The sequence below is a fragment of the Pelobates fuscus genome, chromosome 7 (genome assembly GCF_036172605.1).
Source record: "Pelobates fuscus isolate aPelFus1 chromosome 7, aPelFus1.pri, whole genome shotgun sequence".
Classification (NCBI taxonomy): domain Eukaryota; kingdom Metazoa; phylum Chordata; class Amphibia; order Anura; family Pelobatidae; genus Pelobates; species Pelobates fuscus.
In genome coordinates this window covers 180,849,680-180,866,731 of record NC_086323.1, presented here as the reverse complement: position 1 = coordinate 180,866,731, position 17,052 = coordinate 180,849,680, and the positions used below count along the sequence as shown (strand labels likewise).

The window sequence follows — 17,052 nt, the reverse complement described above, 5'->3', positions numbered from 1 at the left end:
TGTGATCAGGATGCTGGTCAGGCTCCGCCCCCTCACCCTCTTTTATTACAGGCCTACCCGATACGTCGGTTTCGGCACACCACAACTGACTTGCTCATATATCTAACTTATCATGTATACGGCTTTGTCCCCGACTACAAATTGGAAGGCGTAGCCTGAAGTTGTGGGAGGGGTTACCCGGCTATTTAAACTCAGGCCCCCTACACCACAGGGCTGATGCTGCCTGGTTCATCCCTCCCACCTCTCCCCTTATACATATTACTATTACAGGTGGGCCCTCTTTTATGACAGGCCTACCCGATACGTCGGTTTCGGCACACCACAACCGACTTGCTCATATATCTAACTTATCATGTATACGGATTTTGTCCCCGACTACAAATATATATATATATATATATATATATATATATATATATATATATATATATATATATATATATATATATATATATAGTGCCTTGCAAAAGTATTCACCCCCCCTTGGCATTTTTCGTGTTTTGTTGCCTCACAACCTGGAATTAACACGGATTGTTTGAGGATTTGCATCATTTAATTTACAGAACATGCCCACAACTTTGAAGATTTTTTTTATTGTGAAGCAAACAACAATTAGGACAAAATAACAGAAAAAGTCAAAGTGCAAACGCCCCTCAGGTCAATACTTTGTAGGGCCACCTTTTGTGGCAATCACAGCTCCAAGTTGCTTTGGATAAGTTTCTATGAGCTTGCCACATCTTACCACTGGGATTTTTGCCCATTCTCCCTTGCAAAACTGCTCCAGCCAATTCAAGTTGCATGGTTTGCGCTTGTGAACAGCAATCATTAAGTCTGACCACAGATTTTCTATTGGATTGAGGTCTGGGCTTTGACAAGGCCATTCCAACACATTTACATGTTTCCCCTTAAACCACTCTAGTGTTGCTTTAGCAGTGGGTTTGGGGTCATTGTCCTGCTGGAAGGTGAACCTCCGTCATAGCCTCAAATCACGCACAGAGTGGTGCAGGTTTTGTAAAAGAATATCCCTGTATTTAGCACCATCCATCTTTCCCTCAACTCTGACCAGTTTCCCAGTCCCAGCTGCTGAAAAACATCCCTACAGCATGGTGCTGCCACTACCATGTTTCACTGTGGGGATGGTGTTTTTTGGGTGATGTGATGTGTTGGGTTTGCGCCAGACATAGCGTTTTCTTGATGGCCGAAAAGTTACATGTTAGTCTCATCAGACCACAGCACCTTCCTCCATACATTTTGGGAGTCTCCCACATGCATTTTTGCAAACTCAAAACATGCCATTTAGTTTTTTTCTGAAAGTAATGGCTTTCTTCTGGCAACTCTGCCATAAAGACCAACTCTATAGAGCGTACAGCTTATTGTCGTCCTATGTACAGATACTCCAGTCTCTGCTGTGGAACTCTGCAGCTCCTCCAGGGTTACCTTAGGTCTCTGTGCTGCCTCTCTGATTAATCAGAGTAAATGGTGGGAACCGCACTCATTCCCAGCGGCCACGGGTGCTCCAGAGCAGGACCAGCAATCCCAGGATAATAGGTAGAGAAGAGAGACTCACAGGCACTCCGAATTCAAGCCGCAGGCACTTTTATTGTAACAAAATGTAACGCAAAATAAACGCATTACATTTTGTTACAATAAAACTGCCTGCGGCTTGAATTCGGAGTGCCTGTGAGTCTCTCTTCTCTGCCTCTCTGATTAATGCCCTCCTTGCCCGGTTTGTGTGTTTTGCAGGGCGGCCGTCTCTTGGCAGGTTTGCTGTTGTGCCATGTTCTTTCCATTTGGTTATGATAGATTTGATGGTGCTCCTGGGGATCATCAAAGATTTGGATATTTTTTTATAACCTAACCCTGACTTGTACTTCTCAACAACATTGTCCCCTACTTGTTTGGAGAGTTCCTTGGTCTTCATGGCAGTGTTTGGTTAGTGGTGCCTCTTGCTTAGGTGTTGCAGCCTCTGGGGCCTTTCAAAAAAGGTTTGTATATGTAATGACAGATCATGTGACACTTAGATTGCACACAGGTGGACATCATTTCACTAATTATGTGACTTCTGAAGGTAAGTGGTTGCACCAGAGCTTTTTATGGGCTCCATAACAAAGGGGGTGAATACATATTCTGTTTTCTATTTCTAAAAAATTGTTTTAGGTATATTTTTCTCATTTCACTTCACCAACTTAGACTATTGTGCTCTGATCCATCACATAAAATTCAGATTAATAAAACATTGAACTTAAGGCTGTAATGTAACAAAATAGGTAAAAAGTAAAGGGGGTGTATACTTTTGCAAGGCAAAATAGAATAGAATAGGTAGACATAGGTTTTCTACAGGAAACTCATTGGAGGGAACGCGATAGAATAATTTGGAAATCTCAAAAATTCCAAAAGTTGATAACGACCTCCAAGCAAGTAAAAAGTCCGGCGGAGTCGTCATACTTTTCTCAGAACAACTGCAAGTAGATATACTCAATTTTCAGATGATAAGGGTCGATACCTGGTTGTTGTATGCTCTCTTAATGACTTAAATACACTCTGGTAGATGTCTATGTTCTAAATATCACCCCGACCTTTACACGAAAAAAGATTCTTGATAAAATGGAGGAAGTCAAGGGTATTTGCATAATTGCAGGAGATTTTAATTCTATCTTAGATCATATGCTAGACAAAAAAACTCCTGAAGGAGTAAAAGTGAACAAATCAGTTATTAAACAAGCTAAATGTAATGCTTACATGTATTTAAATGGAGCACAACTGCAGATCTCTTAGGACTCAGATTGATGACTAGGATACTAGTGGACAGTACAGGAACTGTATCTTTAATTACGGATAATACAGGTACTGTATCTTTAATTACTTTGCTGTTGGTTTAAACGGAGTAAGCAGCTTCTGGCATACATGCAGTATGGCACATTGGAGTTTGCAAGTTCATGGAAACAGAGCAAAAATAGAAATGAAGTTGAAGCAGGAGTGCTTAGCGGACTTGAGAGCAGGCTGTATCAGGAATGCTTAGCGAACTCGAGAGCAGGCTGTAGCAGGAAGGATTAGCGGGCTTGAGAGCAGGTAATCTTCTATTACGGATATAGCAATTGACTTAGCTTAAAATGGAGAAAGATCAGGTTCCCGGAGTTCTCCTCCGGGGAGGGAAGTTTGTCAAGCAGGATGAGGAAGGTCCAGATACTAGCCGTGGTCGAGGAGAGGAGAAGGAGGGTCTGTAGATTTCCAGTCTGGTTCGGTTCACAAGTAAGGGTTTGAGAAAATCTTTAGCCGGTTTGATTTCGCGGTAACGCTGTTCAATAATCCAGCGTCTTGTATCTGGCGCGGTCGAATTATGTAGCGTGGGGAGACCGCGTCAGAGAAGGGGGGTGTGGCTAAACTCCGTCAACCCGGAAGAGACAAGGAAATACCGGTAGTTAGGGCATGACACTAAATACCTGAATAATATACTCAACCAATACAATTTGTTTGATATATGGAGACTAAATCACCCATTTGACAGGGATTATACCCATCTCTCCAAAACTAATTTCTTATTCAAGGATCGATATGATCTGGAAAACCCTCTCCTTATTAAAGAGCTCAAAATAATAGAGATCATAGATAATGTGTGGTCAGATCACAGCATAATAAATATGGAAATACAAAACAAGTATCCACAACTAAACAGATCTACCAGGAAGTTTAATGATTTTCTTTTGAAGTACGAAAGCAATTATGAATACTTGAAACAGAAAATATAATTTTTTATCCTAGATAACTCTCAGGACACATCGCCAATTAATAATTGGTGTGTTTTCAAAGCCATCATGCGCATCTCATTAAGTTACAAAACAGATTTAAAAAAAAAAAAATAAGGTCTAAAATTAACCAAGCTTTACATCATACGCTTTACACTCTGTCCAAGAAGAGTAAAATCCTCCCTACAAGAGAATCTCTATGTGAAATAACTCAAGTTCAGAATCATATCAAACAGTGTGTTAGATCGAACAATAGAAAATTTAGAAAAATTGCAGCTAAATTATTATTATAAGGCAAATAAACTTTTAACCAAGAAACTAAGATAGTAACAAACAAATAACCGAGTATTCAAACTAATAGAAAGTACTAACACTTACATAAATTCCCAACATATGGTAAATATTTCAATTCTTATTACTCTAAATTATACAACCTGACCCCTCAAGCAAATATAGATCAAATTGAAACTTATTTGAAGAGAACTTAAATAAATGAGTTATTTTGAGGGGACAGCAAATTTACACCGTTATACAGGCTGTATGCTTACTACTTTACATTGTAACAGAGTGTCATTTCTTCAGTGTTGTCACATGAAAAAATATAATAAAATATTTAAAAAAATGTGAGGAGGCTACAGGCACCTTCACACACATATGGTGGAACTGCGCCCTCATCTGACCCTTCTGGGAGTAGGTCCGAAAGGTGATACAGGAGGTAACAGATGAATTCCTATCACGATCACCGGCCACCGTCCTCACACCAAAAAACTATGCCGACACTGACATATAAACGGTCCTTCATCCCGTGCCTTCTCAACGCTGCTAAGGCGATCACACCTGGATTCTGGAGACCGACATGTACACCCCACCCCCCGAGGCGCTGGGTGGAGGAGGTGGAGGACACCAGGAAATTTCATTTTCGTTTTGTAAATTGAGTTTAGCAGGTAGGGGTGTACAGAAAAAAAAAGAGGTTAGACTGGGAGTGGTAACATGAGAATATTGTACAGCATTTATATAGTGTATTGGTCAATCACAGTTCTGTCACTGCACACAGTCTCTTCCACACTGTTCGATTGTGTGCTCATTTCGGGTATAATTGGGTTAAGATGCCCCGGGTATGATTTCAGGAGTCAGGACCAAGGTGTGCATGTCTAGCTTGGGGCCTAGTTCCGTCTCCACCTGTTGGGCTGTTAGCCATCCCCCACATTATCGTTTGGTGTTAAGTGTAGTCGTGAGTTTTGTGTTGTTCAGGCTATGTCTGCTATTTGGTCAGGACGTCAGGTTCGTTCCCCCCTTCATGTTTCAGTAGGTTCGCGGGTGGTAGATGTCCCTAGGGATGAATGCTCGGTGGTGTCTTTGGTTCAGTCCGGTTTGTGCATTCCCGTTAGGCATGTCCTCTACTTTTATCAGGTGTTCTTTGCCTCCCAATAAGTTGTGCGTTTTTGGGGCTGTGGCCCCCCTCCCCCTTGGGATGTTGTGTGGGTTTGGATGGTGTGGGGGTGTTGCGCCTGTGGGGGTGGCCCGCAGCGGGTGTGCGCTATGCTAATTCAAATTTTGGCGCCAAAATGACATCATTTGCATAATACATATGAGTATGACTTTATTTCTGTCCACATATTCCAACCTGCACCAAGAAAACTCGACTAGTTCAAGTCTAAGAATCCATTTAGATTCACACCAAACTCAAGTACCGGCAAGACTACCTGGTCCTCCTCCTATCCATTCTCTATCTGGACTTTTATAATATATATTTCCTTGCTCTGTTCAATATATGTAAGTACATTTTTGCAGTCTATATTACGTTTAGCTAATTGTGGCGCAACCTATTTTTTGCTTTACATCTCTGTTTTAAAGGTTTGTGAGGGAACCTCATTTCCATAGGTTGAAGCCTTATACTTATTTCAGCTTTTACGTTGATCAGACAAGCGCTGATCCAACATCTACTTCTTTCATGGTAAGGTTGTGTCTCCTTCTAGCCAGGGGTCCCAGATTTTGTGGAACTGTTTAGGCGCGTCGTGTATTTGCGCCGTAAGTTTATCCATTCGGAAGCTATCTAGTATTTTCCTTGTGATCATGTCTTGTGTTGGGATGCGGAGCGAGGACCATACCTCAACGATTGCCCTGCGTGTTGCCAGGGCGATGCGGGCGGTCAGTTTTTTCTCAGCTCTTGTGAATGTTTCCACGGGTTTTGAGAGTAACAGGGTCCAGGGGAAGGGTTTGTTCATCAGTTTGGTTATTAGCTGTGTAGCTCCCTGCCAAAGGGGTTGAAGTTTCGGGCATGTCCACCAGCAGTGGAGAAATCCCTTTCTCTATTTTTAAATAGTAGAGAATGTTTTTGAGATTATTTTCTCTTTGTAAATGAATAAAAAAAACATTAAATAAAGAATATATATAAAAAAAGTATGAAAACTATCGATTTTATATTTTTATACTTTTTCAGCTGTAAATCTCACTCATATAATCCCCTACAATCCTGCTTGTTTAGCATAGTATATGTATTATAATTGTATTGTTTGCTCTACGTGTTTAGCTGTAACATTTCTATTTTAATTTGTTATACTTTTTACCATATTTTATTAAACATATTACTTTTGCCAGTTTCTGAGTGATTGTCAGAATTGGAGGTTAGTGATCAGTCGTCATATTGGTGCTTCTGGAAGAACATGTTCGACGGCCATCTTTGTGCTCCCATAAGCACATGACCTATCAGGTAGAAACAATTCTAGTTTCTAGACTTCGATATAGAAGGATTTAACATCTTATAAAATGGGAAATAAAAGGGCTATAGTCATGAAGAGAATTCTTGGTTTCCTTATTATTCAACACATGCTCCAGATCGTGTTGCTGTATACCACTCTCAGCACCCAACCAAACATAAACCTTTAACTCCTTGAGGGAAATCCTTGTGAGGGGTGGTGAGCCAGGTTTTCCATTTATGTACCAGGTCTCCTTTGAGGTGTTAGTACTACTTTAAATTTAACCATTTAACCACCAGCACATATATTTGTAGCTAATTACCAGCTCCAAAAAGTGTAATTGTTTTTCCTTTTATTTACCTCACCAACTATCTGAAAATACTACAGCATATTTCGTTTTGCATATTGAATTTCCTGACTGGACTTTTCCACACCAATCGAAGAAGAATGCCTTGTACTGATGAATCACATTTTATTTAAGAGCAAGTGGATGACTGGATACACGGTTATTGTTTACCTGGAGAAGAGATGGCAGCAGGATGCACTATGGGAAGAAGGCAGGCACGCAGAGGTAGTGTTATGCTTTAGGCAATGTTCTGCTGGGAAATCTTGGGTCCTGGCATGTTACTTTGACATGTACAACCTACATAGAGATTGTTGCAGACCATGTACACCACATCATGGCAATGTTGTTCCAGGATGGCAGTGGCTTTTTTCAGCAGGACAATGAACTCCTGCAACATTTGTTCAGGAATGGTTTGAGGAACAAGACAAAGAGTTCAATGTGTTGCTTTTAACTCTATATTCCCCAGATCTCAACCCAATTGAGCATCTGTGGGATATGCTGAAAACAACAAATTTGTTCCATGAAGGCCCCAGCTTACAACTTGCAGGATCTGTTGCTAATGTGTACCTGATACCCCAGTCCCCAGAACATGTTCAGATGTCTTACACATCAGAGCTGTTTTGGCTGCAAAAGCGTGATATTAGACTTGTGGTATTAGTGTTGTGGCTGATATTAGGCTTATGGTTTTAATGTTATGGCTGATCAGTGTGTGCACACCCACACTTACATACATGCACACAGGCAGACACACTATTTAATATGCTATTTTCTACTATGTTGTCCACCCAGTCTCATTTTTCTTAATTTGAAAGGGAGATGGAATGGAAACTCATTCCTGGAGTCCTGTGATTTGCTGCTGGGATCCATCTGCATAGATGGCTCAGCTCCAGCCAGCTCTGTACCGATGCTGGGCTGGGGTGATGTGACATCCTGGCTCCCAGCATAAGTACAGGGCATGTGAGGGAGCTGGAAATTTAGTGCAGAGATATCCCAGCAGCCCCCTTGCCACCGGTTCTGCAGCCATTAGACTGCGCAGAGTCGGCACTTGCCACAAAGCTGCCCACTTATCAATGCACAGGTAGACAGTGCACCTCCCTGCCACCTGTTACCCAGGGCAGACCACACCCAGTGCCCCTGAGCTGGCACGCTTCTGGTGCAAAACATTTCTTAACACTGTTACATAAAGGGTAAAGGCACACTTATAAAAGGTAATTGCAATAGTGCATAATAATATATGCGGTAGCTACCTTAGGTAAGATTAATATATTTATCCTTACCAGGCTCTATTGTGATTATCATCCCTGACTGCAGAGGAATAGAGCGTGATATATCTGGTGTATCATGGACATCCATGCCAAGATAATGGCCAACATGATGAGGGCAGTAACGACGAGTATCCTGTAAGACATACAACATAATACAGAGATTTGCATACACTTTTACCAATTTATACCATATAAAATTGATTTAAAAAATATTGGGTACATGAGAAATTACATTTGAAGTTAAAGGATCACTATAGGGTCAGGAACACAAACATCTATTCCTGACCCTATAGTGTTAAAACCACCATCTAGCCCCCCTGGGCCCCTCATGCCTCCATAAACATCTTACTGTAGTCCAGCCAGAAGCTGTAGATCTTCATGCTGTTTACCTAAAAAAAAAAAAACAAGCAGTCTGCGGACATCATCAGAAGTGGTAGCCTGATCCAATCACAGTGCTTACCCATAGGATTGGCTGAGACTGACAAAGAGGCAGATCAGGGGCAGAGCCAGCATGATTCAAACACAGCCCTGGCCAATCAGCATCTCCTCACAGAGATGAATTGAAGCAATGAAACTCTATGAGGAAAGTTCAGTGTCTGCATGCAGAGGGAGGAGATACTGAATGTTTGGATGCATTTTAGGCAGCCATGACCCAGGAAGGATCTCTAACAGCCATCTAAGGAGTGGCTGTGGCGAAAATAACTTCGCCACTGGGTTTTGGAGAGGAGTAATGGACAGCATTTTGCACAAAGACTATGGGCCCTGCAAAAAGACATGCTAAAAAGTCTATTTGGGCTTATTTGATTTTAAAACACTTTGTCTGCCCCTTTAACCACTTAAGGACACATGACATGTGTGACATGTCATGATTCCCTTTTATTCCAGAAGTTTGGTCCTTAAGGGGTTAAATCCATGGGAAAATGTGCATCTTCCCCTCCCCCTTTTTCCTGTCCTATTGTTCTCCAGCAGGGCGTTTTCCCAGGGACACTGCCAGACCAGTTGAAACTGGCTGCTTTGTCCCTCTTCCATCTCCCATCAGCCCTAGCTATTGTTTAACCCCATGGCGATCCAACTGTATTTGTGAGATCTGAGCGCTTTTCGGACATATTGAGCGCTCAGATCCAAGCTATCTGGGGGTATGTTGGACATATAGGTTAAACATTGTATTATAAGAGTTATGTATTTTTTTGTAACAGTTTTTGACTTAGAGATAGTTCCTGTTACTGGAGATAATTAAGTTACCACAGCCACTTAAGCCAATTATCTCCAGATTAGAGGAGGAGATAGACCGGCCGCACAGCCTAAATCTTTGGAACTGTTTTGGGCATGAAAGCCATGCTTGTGGTCAGTCAAATATGACTTCCAGGAATTTCCTGAATCCCTGCTCTGATCTGGGTGGTTTTTGGATATGTTGTTCACCTTTGTCGTAGGCGAGGCCACAACCAAGCTGCGGCGGTTCGTGGGGTCTGCAGTGCTTATGGTGTCAAGTGGAGTGCTTGGAGCCCTCGGGAAGCACTAGGAGCATCTATCAATGGAGGTACCCAGTCAAGGAGCCAGGTGATCCGTTACTGTGGCCAGTGGAGTTATCACTAGGCTGTAATGTAAACACTGCATTTTCTCTGAAAAGACAGTGTTTACAGCAAAAAGCCTGAAGGTAATGATTCTACTCACCAGAACAAATTCAATAAGTTGTAGTTGTTCTGGTGACTATAGTGTCCCTTTAAGCACAAAATAGATGAAGTCAGAAAACACTATGCACTATGAAGTTCCATCTTCCATCTTGAGCACTTCTGTATTGAGGAGTTTTCTTAAATTGGTTGTATTTGTAAACCAACACAAATCCTACACATAAATTCTAACAACATAGTTTTACTAAAACTGCCTTGTGCCTATATAAACAAAATTAACATAGTGTAATGTTTATCAGTATATTGAAAACCATTATTTTAATAGTAGTATCATGGGGTACTCCCAACTGCAGTACAGCTCAAAAAGCCCAGAACAGGTGTAATACCTCCAGCAGTACCAGATGGAAATTTCATGGAGCTCAAAGTCCTGGCTCAGTTCGGCTGCCTGGTTAAACTAATAGTCGTCTCTACTCCCTCACATAACCTCTAGGAGAGCACTTTTCCAGGATAAAAATAAGGACTATTTTGGTGACTGGTGCTTAGCGGCAAACAGCCTGGAACTCCACGCGGGATCGGGATGTGACCTTAGCCCAGTCAAACTTCAGTCGACGATTTCTCGGGCTTGGAACATCCGATCAGGGTGCTTTTTAGACACTTTGCTTGGGGGAACCAGACCTATCCAGGGATCTGTGTCTATGTTATGTATAAGTCATGTTTTATACAGTTTTATTATTCAGCCGCCCTGGAGCCTGGAACTTAATAAAATTAAAGCATAAAAACACAATAAAACAAGTGAAAAATTGGCGCTTACAATTAAAAATCACAAATTAAAAATAAAAAAATGAAGCAGCACCTATACAGTGTGTCAGCCCAAAAAAACACTCTAATGACAAAAAACAGAAAAATAGGTGCGCTATACTTTGAAGTGCAGAATTATTTAGCAGCATAAAAGTGCAAATACAGTGAAATATCATAAAGTGCAATAATCTGTGTCAAAACTCCTATCCACATCTATAACAATCTGTGTGAATAATCAACTTCTTCGTGTTGAAATATCCAAACGTGCAAATTTCAGGAATCACTTAAAGTGATATTGTGCATAAATATAGCAACTTACGCTAGCAGCAACTTTTCAGTTAAATCACATCTCCAAATATAGGAACATAAAAGGAGCAAAACGAATACATAGTGTGATATTGTAAAATACAAATAGATAAAATTCTGGGTAAGATAAGAGATAAACTCACAAACATAAAACAGATGAGTCTGCTCTAACTTTGACAGCCGAAATAAAGACTTCAACTCTGGCCAGTGGAAACAGGTGAACAGCCTTTATGGAAGATAGATTAAAATGCATGAGATGGGGTGGGGCCTGACAGCCAAGATGGCCGGACGCCGGCGGGCACATTCTCAGACCCAACTGTGATTACCCACGCCTGAAACGAGCAACCTGACACAGGGGACTGACTGGCACCCGGCGAGACGCCCAACGGTACCTGAATCATACCGATCGCCCAGCAGAAACCGGAGCTCGGCTGTGCGGCCTGATCTTCAGCATGGCAGGTGGGGTAGCCGGGGGAGGGACAGCCGCTCTCTCTCGGGTGCACCACGCTCACACTCCGGCAAGGGCCCCTGCAAATCCCCACCCTTTGGACCGGTAGTGGTTATCCCGGTCCCCACCAGCCCCAGACCCACAGCTCAGCATGCTGCCAGGCCACTCTGCTACTGGAGCGACACGGCCGGAAGGCCTCACAAAATGGCGTCCGAGCAACAGCACCCAGCGTACACACAGTATGATCAACATGGCACTAATCCTATATCCCACTTTATGGCACAGCTTGACAAGCTCTTCCAGAGGTTCTGGAGACCAGGGCCGGACTGGCCTACCGGGATACCGGGAAATTTCCCGGTAGGCCGCCAGCCCTGGGGCCGCTTTAACATTTGGCTGCCCTGGGGCCGCTTTAACATTTCTGTTACCCTATGCGGCCGCAGCCACACCTGAGCCGGCCGCTGCTGCTTCCTGTCAGCCGCCGGATGTGAGCGGCAAATGACGACATGACGTCACATCCGGCGGCGGCTCTACTGAGCTGTTGGAACTCCCTGAGCTGTTGGAACTTGTAAAGGTAAGAATAAAGGGGTTTGGGGGACCTAATTAATTAATGTATTGGAGAGGGGAGAGGGGAGGAGGTCATTCATGTATTGGGGAGGGCAAGGGAGGGGAAGGGGGGTGGTCATTAATGTATTGGGGAGGGGAGGGGGGTGGTCATTAATGTATTGGGGAGGGGGAGTTGGTCATTAATGTATTGGGGGGGTGGTCATTAATGTATTGGGGAGGGGGGGTGGTCATTAATATATTGGGGGGGTGGTCATTAATGTATTGGGGAGGGGAGGGGTGGTAATTAATGTATTGGGGAGGAGGGGTGGTCATTAATGTATTGGGGAGGGGAGGGGGGTGGTCATTAATGTATTGGGGAGGGGGGTGGTCATTAATATATTGGGGAGGGGAGGGGGGTGGTCATTAATGTATTGGGGAGGGGGTGGTCATTAATATATTGGGGGGTGGTCATTAATGTATTGGGGAGGGGGGGTGGTCATTAATGTATTGGGGAGGGGGTGGGTCATTAATGTATTGGGGAGGGGAGGGGGGTGGTCATTATTGTATTGGGGAGGGGGGTGGTCATTATTGTATTGGGGAGGGGGGGTGGTCATTAATATATTGGGGAGGGGAGGGGGTGGTCATTAATGTATTGGGGAGGGGAGGGGGGTGGTCATTAATGTATTGGGGAGGGGAGGGGGGTCATTAATGTATTGAGGAAGGTGTCATTAATGTATTGGGGGGTCATTAATGTATTGGGGAGGGGATGGGGGTGGTCATTAATGTATTAGGGAGGGGGGGTGGTCATTAATGTATTGGGGAGGGGATGGGGGTCAGTAATGTATGGGGGAGGAGAGGGGGGTCATTAATGTATGGGGAAGGGGAGGGGGCAGTAATGTATTGGGGAGGGGAGGGGGGTCAGTAATGTTTTGGGGAGGGGAGAGGGGGCAGTAATGTATTGGGGAGGGGAGAGGGGGCAGTAATGTATTGGGGAGGGGAGTAATGTATTTAGGGGAGGGGGGGCAGTAATGTATTGGGGAAGGGGGGCAGTAATGTATTTAGGGGATGGGTGCAGTAATGTATTGGGGAAGGGGAGGGCAGTAATGTATTGGGGAAGGGGGTAGTAATGTATTGGGGAGGGGAAGAAGGGGGGCAGTAATGTAATGGGGAGGGGAGGGCAGTAATGTATTGGGGAGGGGGGGAAGGAGGGCAGTAATGTATTGGGAGGGGGGAAGGAGGGCAGTAATGTATTGGGAGGGGGCCAGTAATGTATTGAGGAGGGAAGAAGGGGGGGCAGTAATGTATTGGGGAGGGGAAAAATGGGGGCAGTAATGTATTAGGGGAGGGGGGTCAACTGTGTATTAGGGGAGGGAGGGGTCAGCAGTATATTAGAGGAGGGGGGTGACAGCAGTATATTAGAGGAGGGGGGTGACAGCAGTATATTAAGGGGAGGGGGGTCAGCAGTATATTAAGGGGAGGGGGGTCAGCAGTGTATTAGATAGGGGAAAGGGGGACGGGAAAGATCTGACTTGGGAATTTGAGATGAGGCAATAATTATATTTTTTACATTTATATTTGTGGCCCAATATATATATGTATATATATATGTGTGTGTGTGTGTGTGTGTAGAAGGAAATGTAAATAGAGGGGGCTACAGGGGTGAGGGATATTATTATTATTATATTTGTAATATATTTATTAGGAACTGTAGAGGGAAGGGGGTTGGATGAGAGCATTAAATATTATAGCATTAAATATTATAGTTATGGGGTAGGAACTGTATTATATATTTTTGGTTTAGTGCAGGGGTAGGTAACCTTCGACACTCCCTTTTGTTTTTTGACTACATCTCCATTAAGGCTTGCAAAGCATCATGGGAGGTGTAGTCCACAACATCTGGAGTGGCAAAGGATGTCTATTCCTGGTTTAGAGCATAGGTGTATAACCATTTGGCTTCCCCAGGCCAAAATAACCCCTTAAACTCTTAAAGGATCACTATAGTGTCAGGAAAACAAAGCGGTTTTCCTGACACTTTAGTGCTCTGAGGGTGCCCACACCCTCAGGGTCCCCCTCCCGTGGCGCTGAAGGGGTTAAAATTCCTTCAGTTACTTACCTTAATCCAGCGCCAGGCTCCCTCGGCGCTGGTGACCTCTCCTCCCTGTCTGACGTCAGCTCCCCCGTCTGACGTCACTGGAGCTGAATGCGCATGGCCGCGCGCGCATTCAAAGTGTCCATAGGAAAGCATTTCTCAATTCTATCCTATGGACACTCTGCGTGATGGAGGTGAAATGTGCCTCCAGCGTCGCAGATGCGCCTCTAGTGTCTTTTCTGAAACTGCTATGTTTACATGTGAAGGGTTAAAACCTGAGGGACATTGCACCCAGGCCACTTCATTGAGCTGAAATGGTCTGGGTGACTATAGTGTCCCTTTAACGCTGTTACGGCGTTATATGCGTCCGCATTTTAATGGGCTGTTAAGCTGAATTCTGATGACTCCGCAATGCTATGGGGCTGGTATGTATTTTTTTCCAGGGCTGGTTTTCATACCCAGTCCGGCCCTGCTGGAGACACCTGGAAGACTGCAGCAGGCACGAGCAGTCCCAATGTGAAGCAGTAGCACAAGATGTCGGAAGAGGGATAGGGAGATGGTCACCACGTGGCAAACTCTACGGAACCAACTACATAGACCGCACTAAAAGTCTTCCCAGGCCGAAGGCCGCAGGCAGAAAGCCTGCACGTTGCCGACCACATCGCAGGAGGCCTAACCACGGCTGGCGGCGGCGTAACACCCAGGCCTCCCATGGCGCCCGACGAAGGGAAGACCCGGCCTCGCAGAGACACCAAGTCTGTGGACCGCAGGTACTGGCCTTCACACCGACCTGGGGCTGGCCGGCGGCCTATACCAACCCGCACCAATGTGCCCCCCAATGGACTATTCCAGCTCATATAGCTGCCTTCCCCAGTAGAGGCATCAGCTGACTGCGATCTCGCTGCCCCAAAGTCCCACTCACCACCACTACTGGCTGAGAACCGATCGGGACGCGGTCAAAAAGGCCCAAGAAGAAGCCACATGAAACCCCCCTACCTGACATGCATGCTCCCCTGGACTTACCTTTTTCCTATTTGTCTGAGGACTATTGGTGGATAATTAAGCGTGAAGCCGCTGGACTTTCCGATCCATAACCTACCTACTAGGGCAAAACCGCTGGACTCATAACCAAAACTCTTTTAATGGTCATGCTGTGTATAGTAAGCGTTAAAAAAATTTAAACCTGCACACACTAGAATGTTCAACATATGCTATGCCTGACAAACATACCAAACATTGAGCCTCACATTTCTCGTGACCACTTAGCGTGTTAAGCAGTGAAATATGCCTAGACTAGCCGATATAGCACACACTATTTTTGAGAGTTAACGCAAACAAATGCTTTAAGACTGGCAAGCCCTGCAAAGCTACAATCAGGCGTCCCATACACCAGAATGACGACAGGACACTAGATATAGGCAACATGGCACACACGACCTACTGTACTCTATTCAACGCCCAGAGGCCATAAGCTCTCACCAAACAGAATCAACCAGCTTTGCCCAATAGCTAATCATATTGAGATGGATCGGACTGTTCCAAATGTTGTTCTAGCCATATGTTCATAGTCTAGAAATATAGTTATGTACCTGTTTGACCATTACTTTATACACATAAAAAGAGGCTGGCAACTCTCTAAGACAATATGCATTGCAATGTGACACTCCCAACATGTACAACTTATTATTGTCTGCCCCTCTCTATTCTGTACCCATAACCAAATATGCCTCAATAAAATAAAGATTGACAAAAAAAAAAAAAATGCATGAGATATCACCCGGGTCCCTTGTGGAAAAATGATCTTGCTTCTGGAAGCGTGCAATTGCCGGCCGGCAAACGTATACATGCAAGTTCCTAATGCAGCAGTCTTCGCGGTCGGGATACTTCCGGAAGGCGGGGTTTGCGTAATGACACCAGGTCAGATGACACGTTTCGCAGAATCAACAGCTTCCTCAGATCTGACACTCCAGCTTCACGCAGTCCTTAAAAGTCCGCCACAGTGGATGTAGTATACAGAAAGAAGTTCTTATTGGCTACCGCAGCAAACCATTATTTTTGCTGAAAAAAGTGTAATATAAATATATATATAATAAAACATATATATATATATTTAATCAATATCATTGTACAAGTATTTTGATATTAATATATATATATATATGTATATATTAATTTAAAATACACGTAGACAGTGTACGTGTGTATGTGTGTATGTGTATATATATACTTAGATCATATATATATAATAAATATATATATATATATATATATATATATATATGATCTAAAAAGTGTTCAATGCCATTCATGTATTTAAATGCCCATAGTCCATTAACCCCTTAAGATCAAAACAAAACGTAAACAAAACCTGGCATTTGTGCTATTTGTCTGTCCAACCGTATTCACCTCTTTCATATAAAATGCACCCACACTTATTATATATCATTTTATTCAGGGAAAACAGGGCTTTCATTTAACATCAAATATTTAGGTATGGAACATAATTTAATATGAAAAAAATATAAACAAATGGGCGAAAATAAGAATAAAAAAAATATTTCTACGTGACATTTTAACTGTGAATGTCAAAATACGGTTTGCTTTTACTGCAGTAACATACACATATTTGTATTCAGCGATGTCTCACATGTAAAACAGTACCCCTTATGTACAGGTTTTATGGTGTTTTGGGAAGTTACAGGGTCAAATATACTGTGTTACATATTTCAGTTTTTTCACATTGAAATTCGCTAGATTGGTTGAGTTGCCTTTGAGACCATATGGTAGCCCAGGAATAAGAATTACCTCCATGATGGCATACCATTTGCAAAAGTAGACAACCCAAGGTATTGCAAATGGAGTATGTCCAGTCTTTTTTAGTAGCCACTTGGTCACAAACACTGGCCAAAGTTAGTGTTAATATTTGAAAATGCAAAAAACTAATTTGAACACAAATTTTGTTTTTGTGACTACTAAAAAAGACTGAACATACCCCATTTGCAATACCCTGGGTTGTCTACGATTGCAAATGGTATGCCATCATGGGGGTAATTTTCATTCCTGGGCTACCGTACGGTCTCAAAGGCAGCCTGGCGAATTCTAATGTGAAAAAACTGAAACGCAAGCCTATATTTGAATCTGTAACTTTTGAAAACACCATAAAACCTGTACGTGAGGGGTAGAGGGGTAC

At 43.3% G+C, this 17,052-nt stretch overlaps 1 protein-coding gene across 2 annotated transcripts in view; it reads right to left on the bottom strand.

The window, feature by feature from the left end:
- Positions 1-17,052, bottom strand: part of XPNPEP3 (X-prolyl aminopeptidase 3) — a 342,416-nt gene that overhangs the window by 92,466 nt on the left and 232,898 nt on the right. For both annotated transcript variants that reach the window (XM_063427589.1, XM_063427587.1), the window contains one exon: positions 8,063-8,183. In XM_063427589.1, coding sequence (XP_063283659.1) covers positions 8,063-8,183 — 121 coding nt within the window. The remainder of the gene's footprint in view (positions 1-8,062; positions 8,184-17,052) is intronic.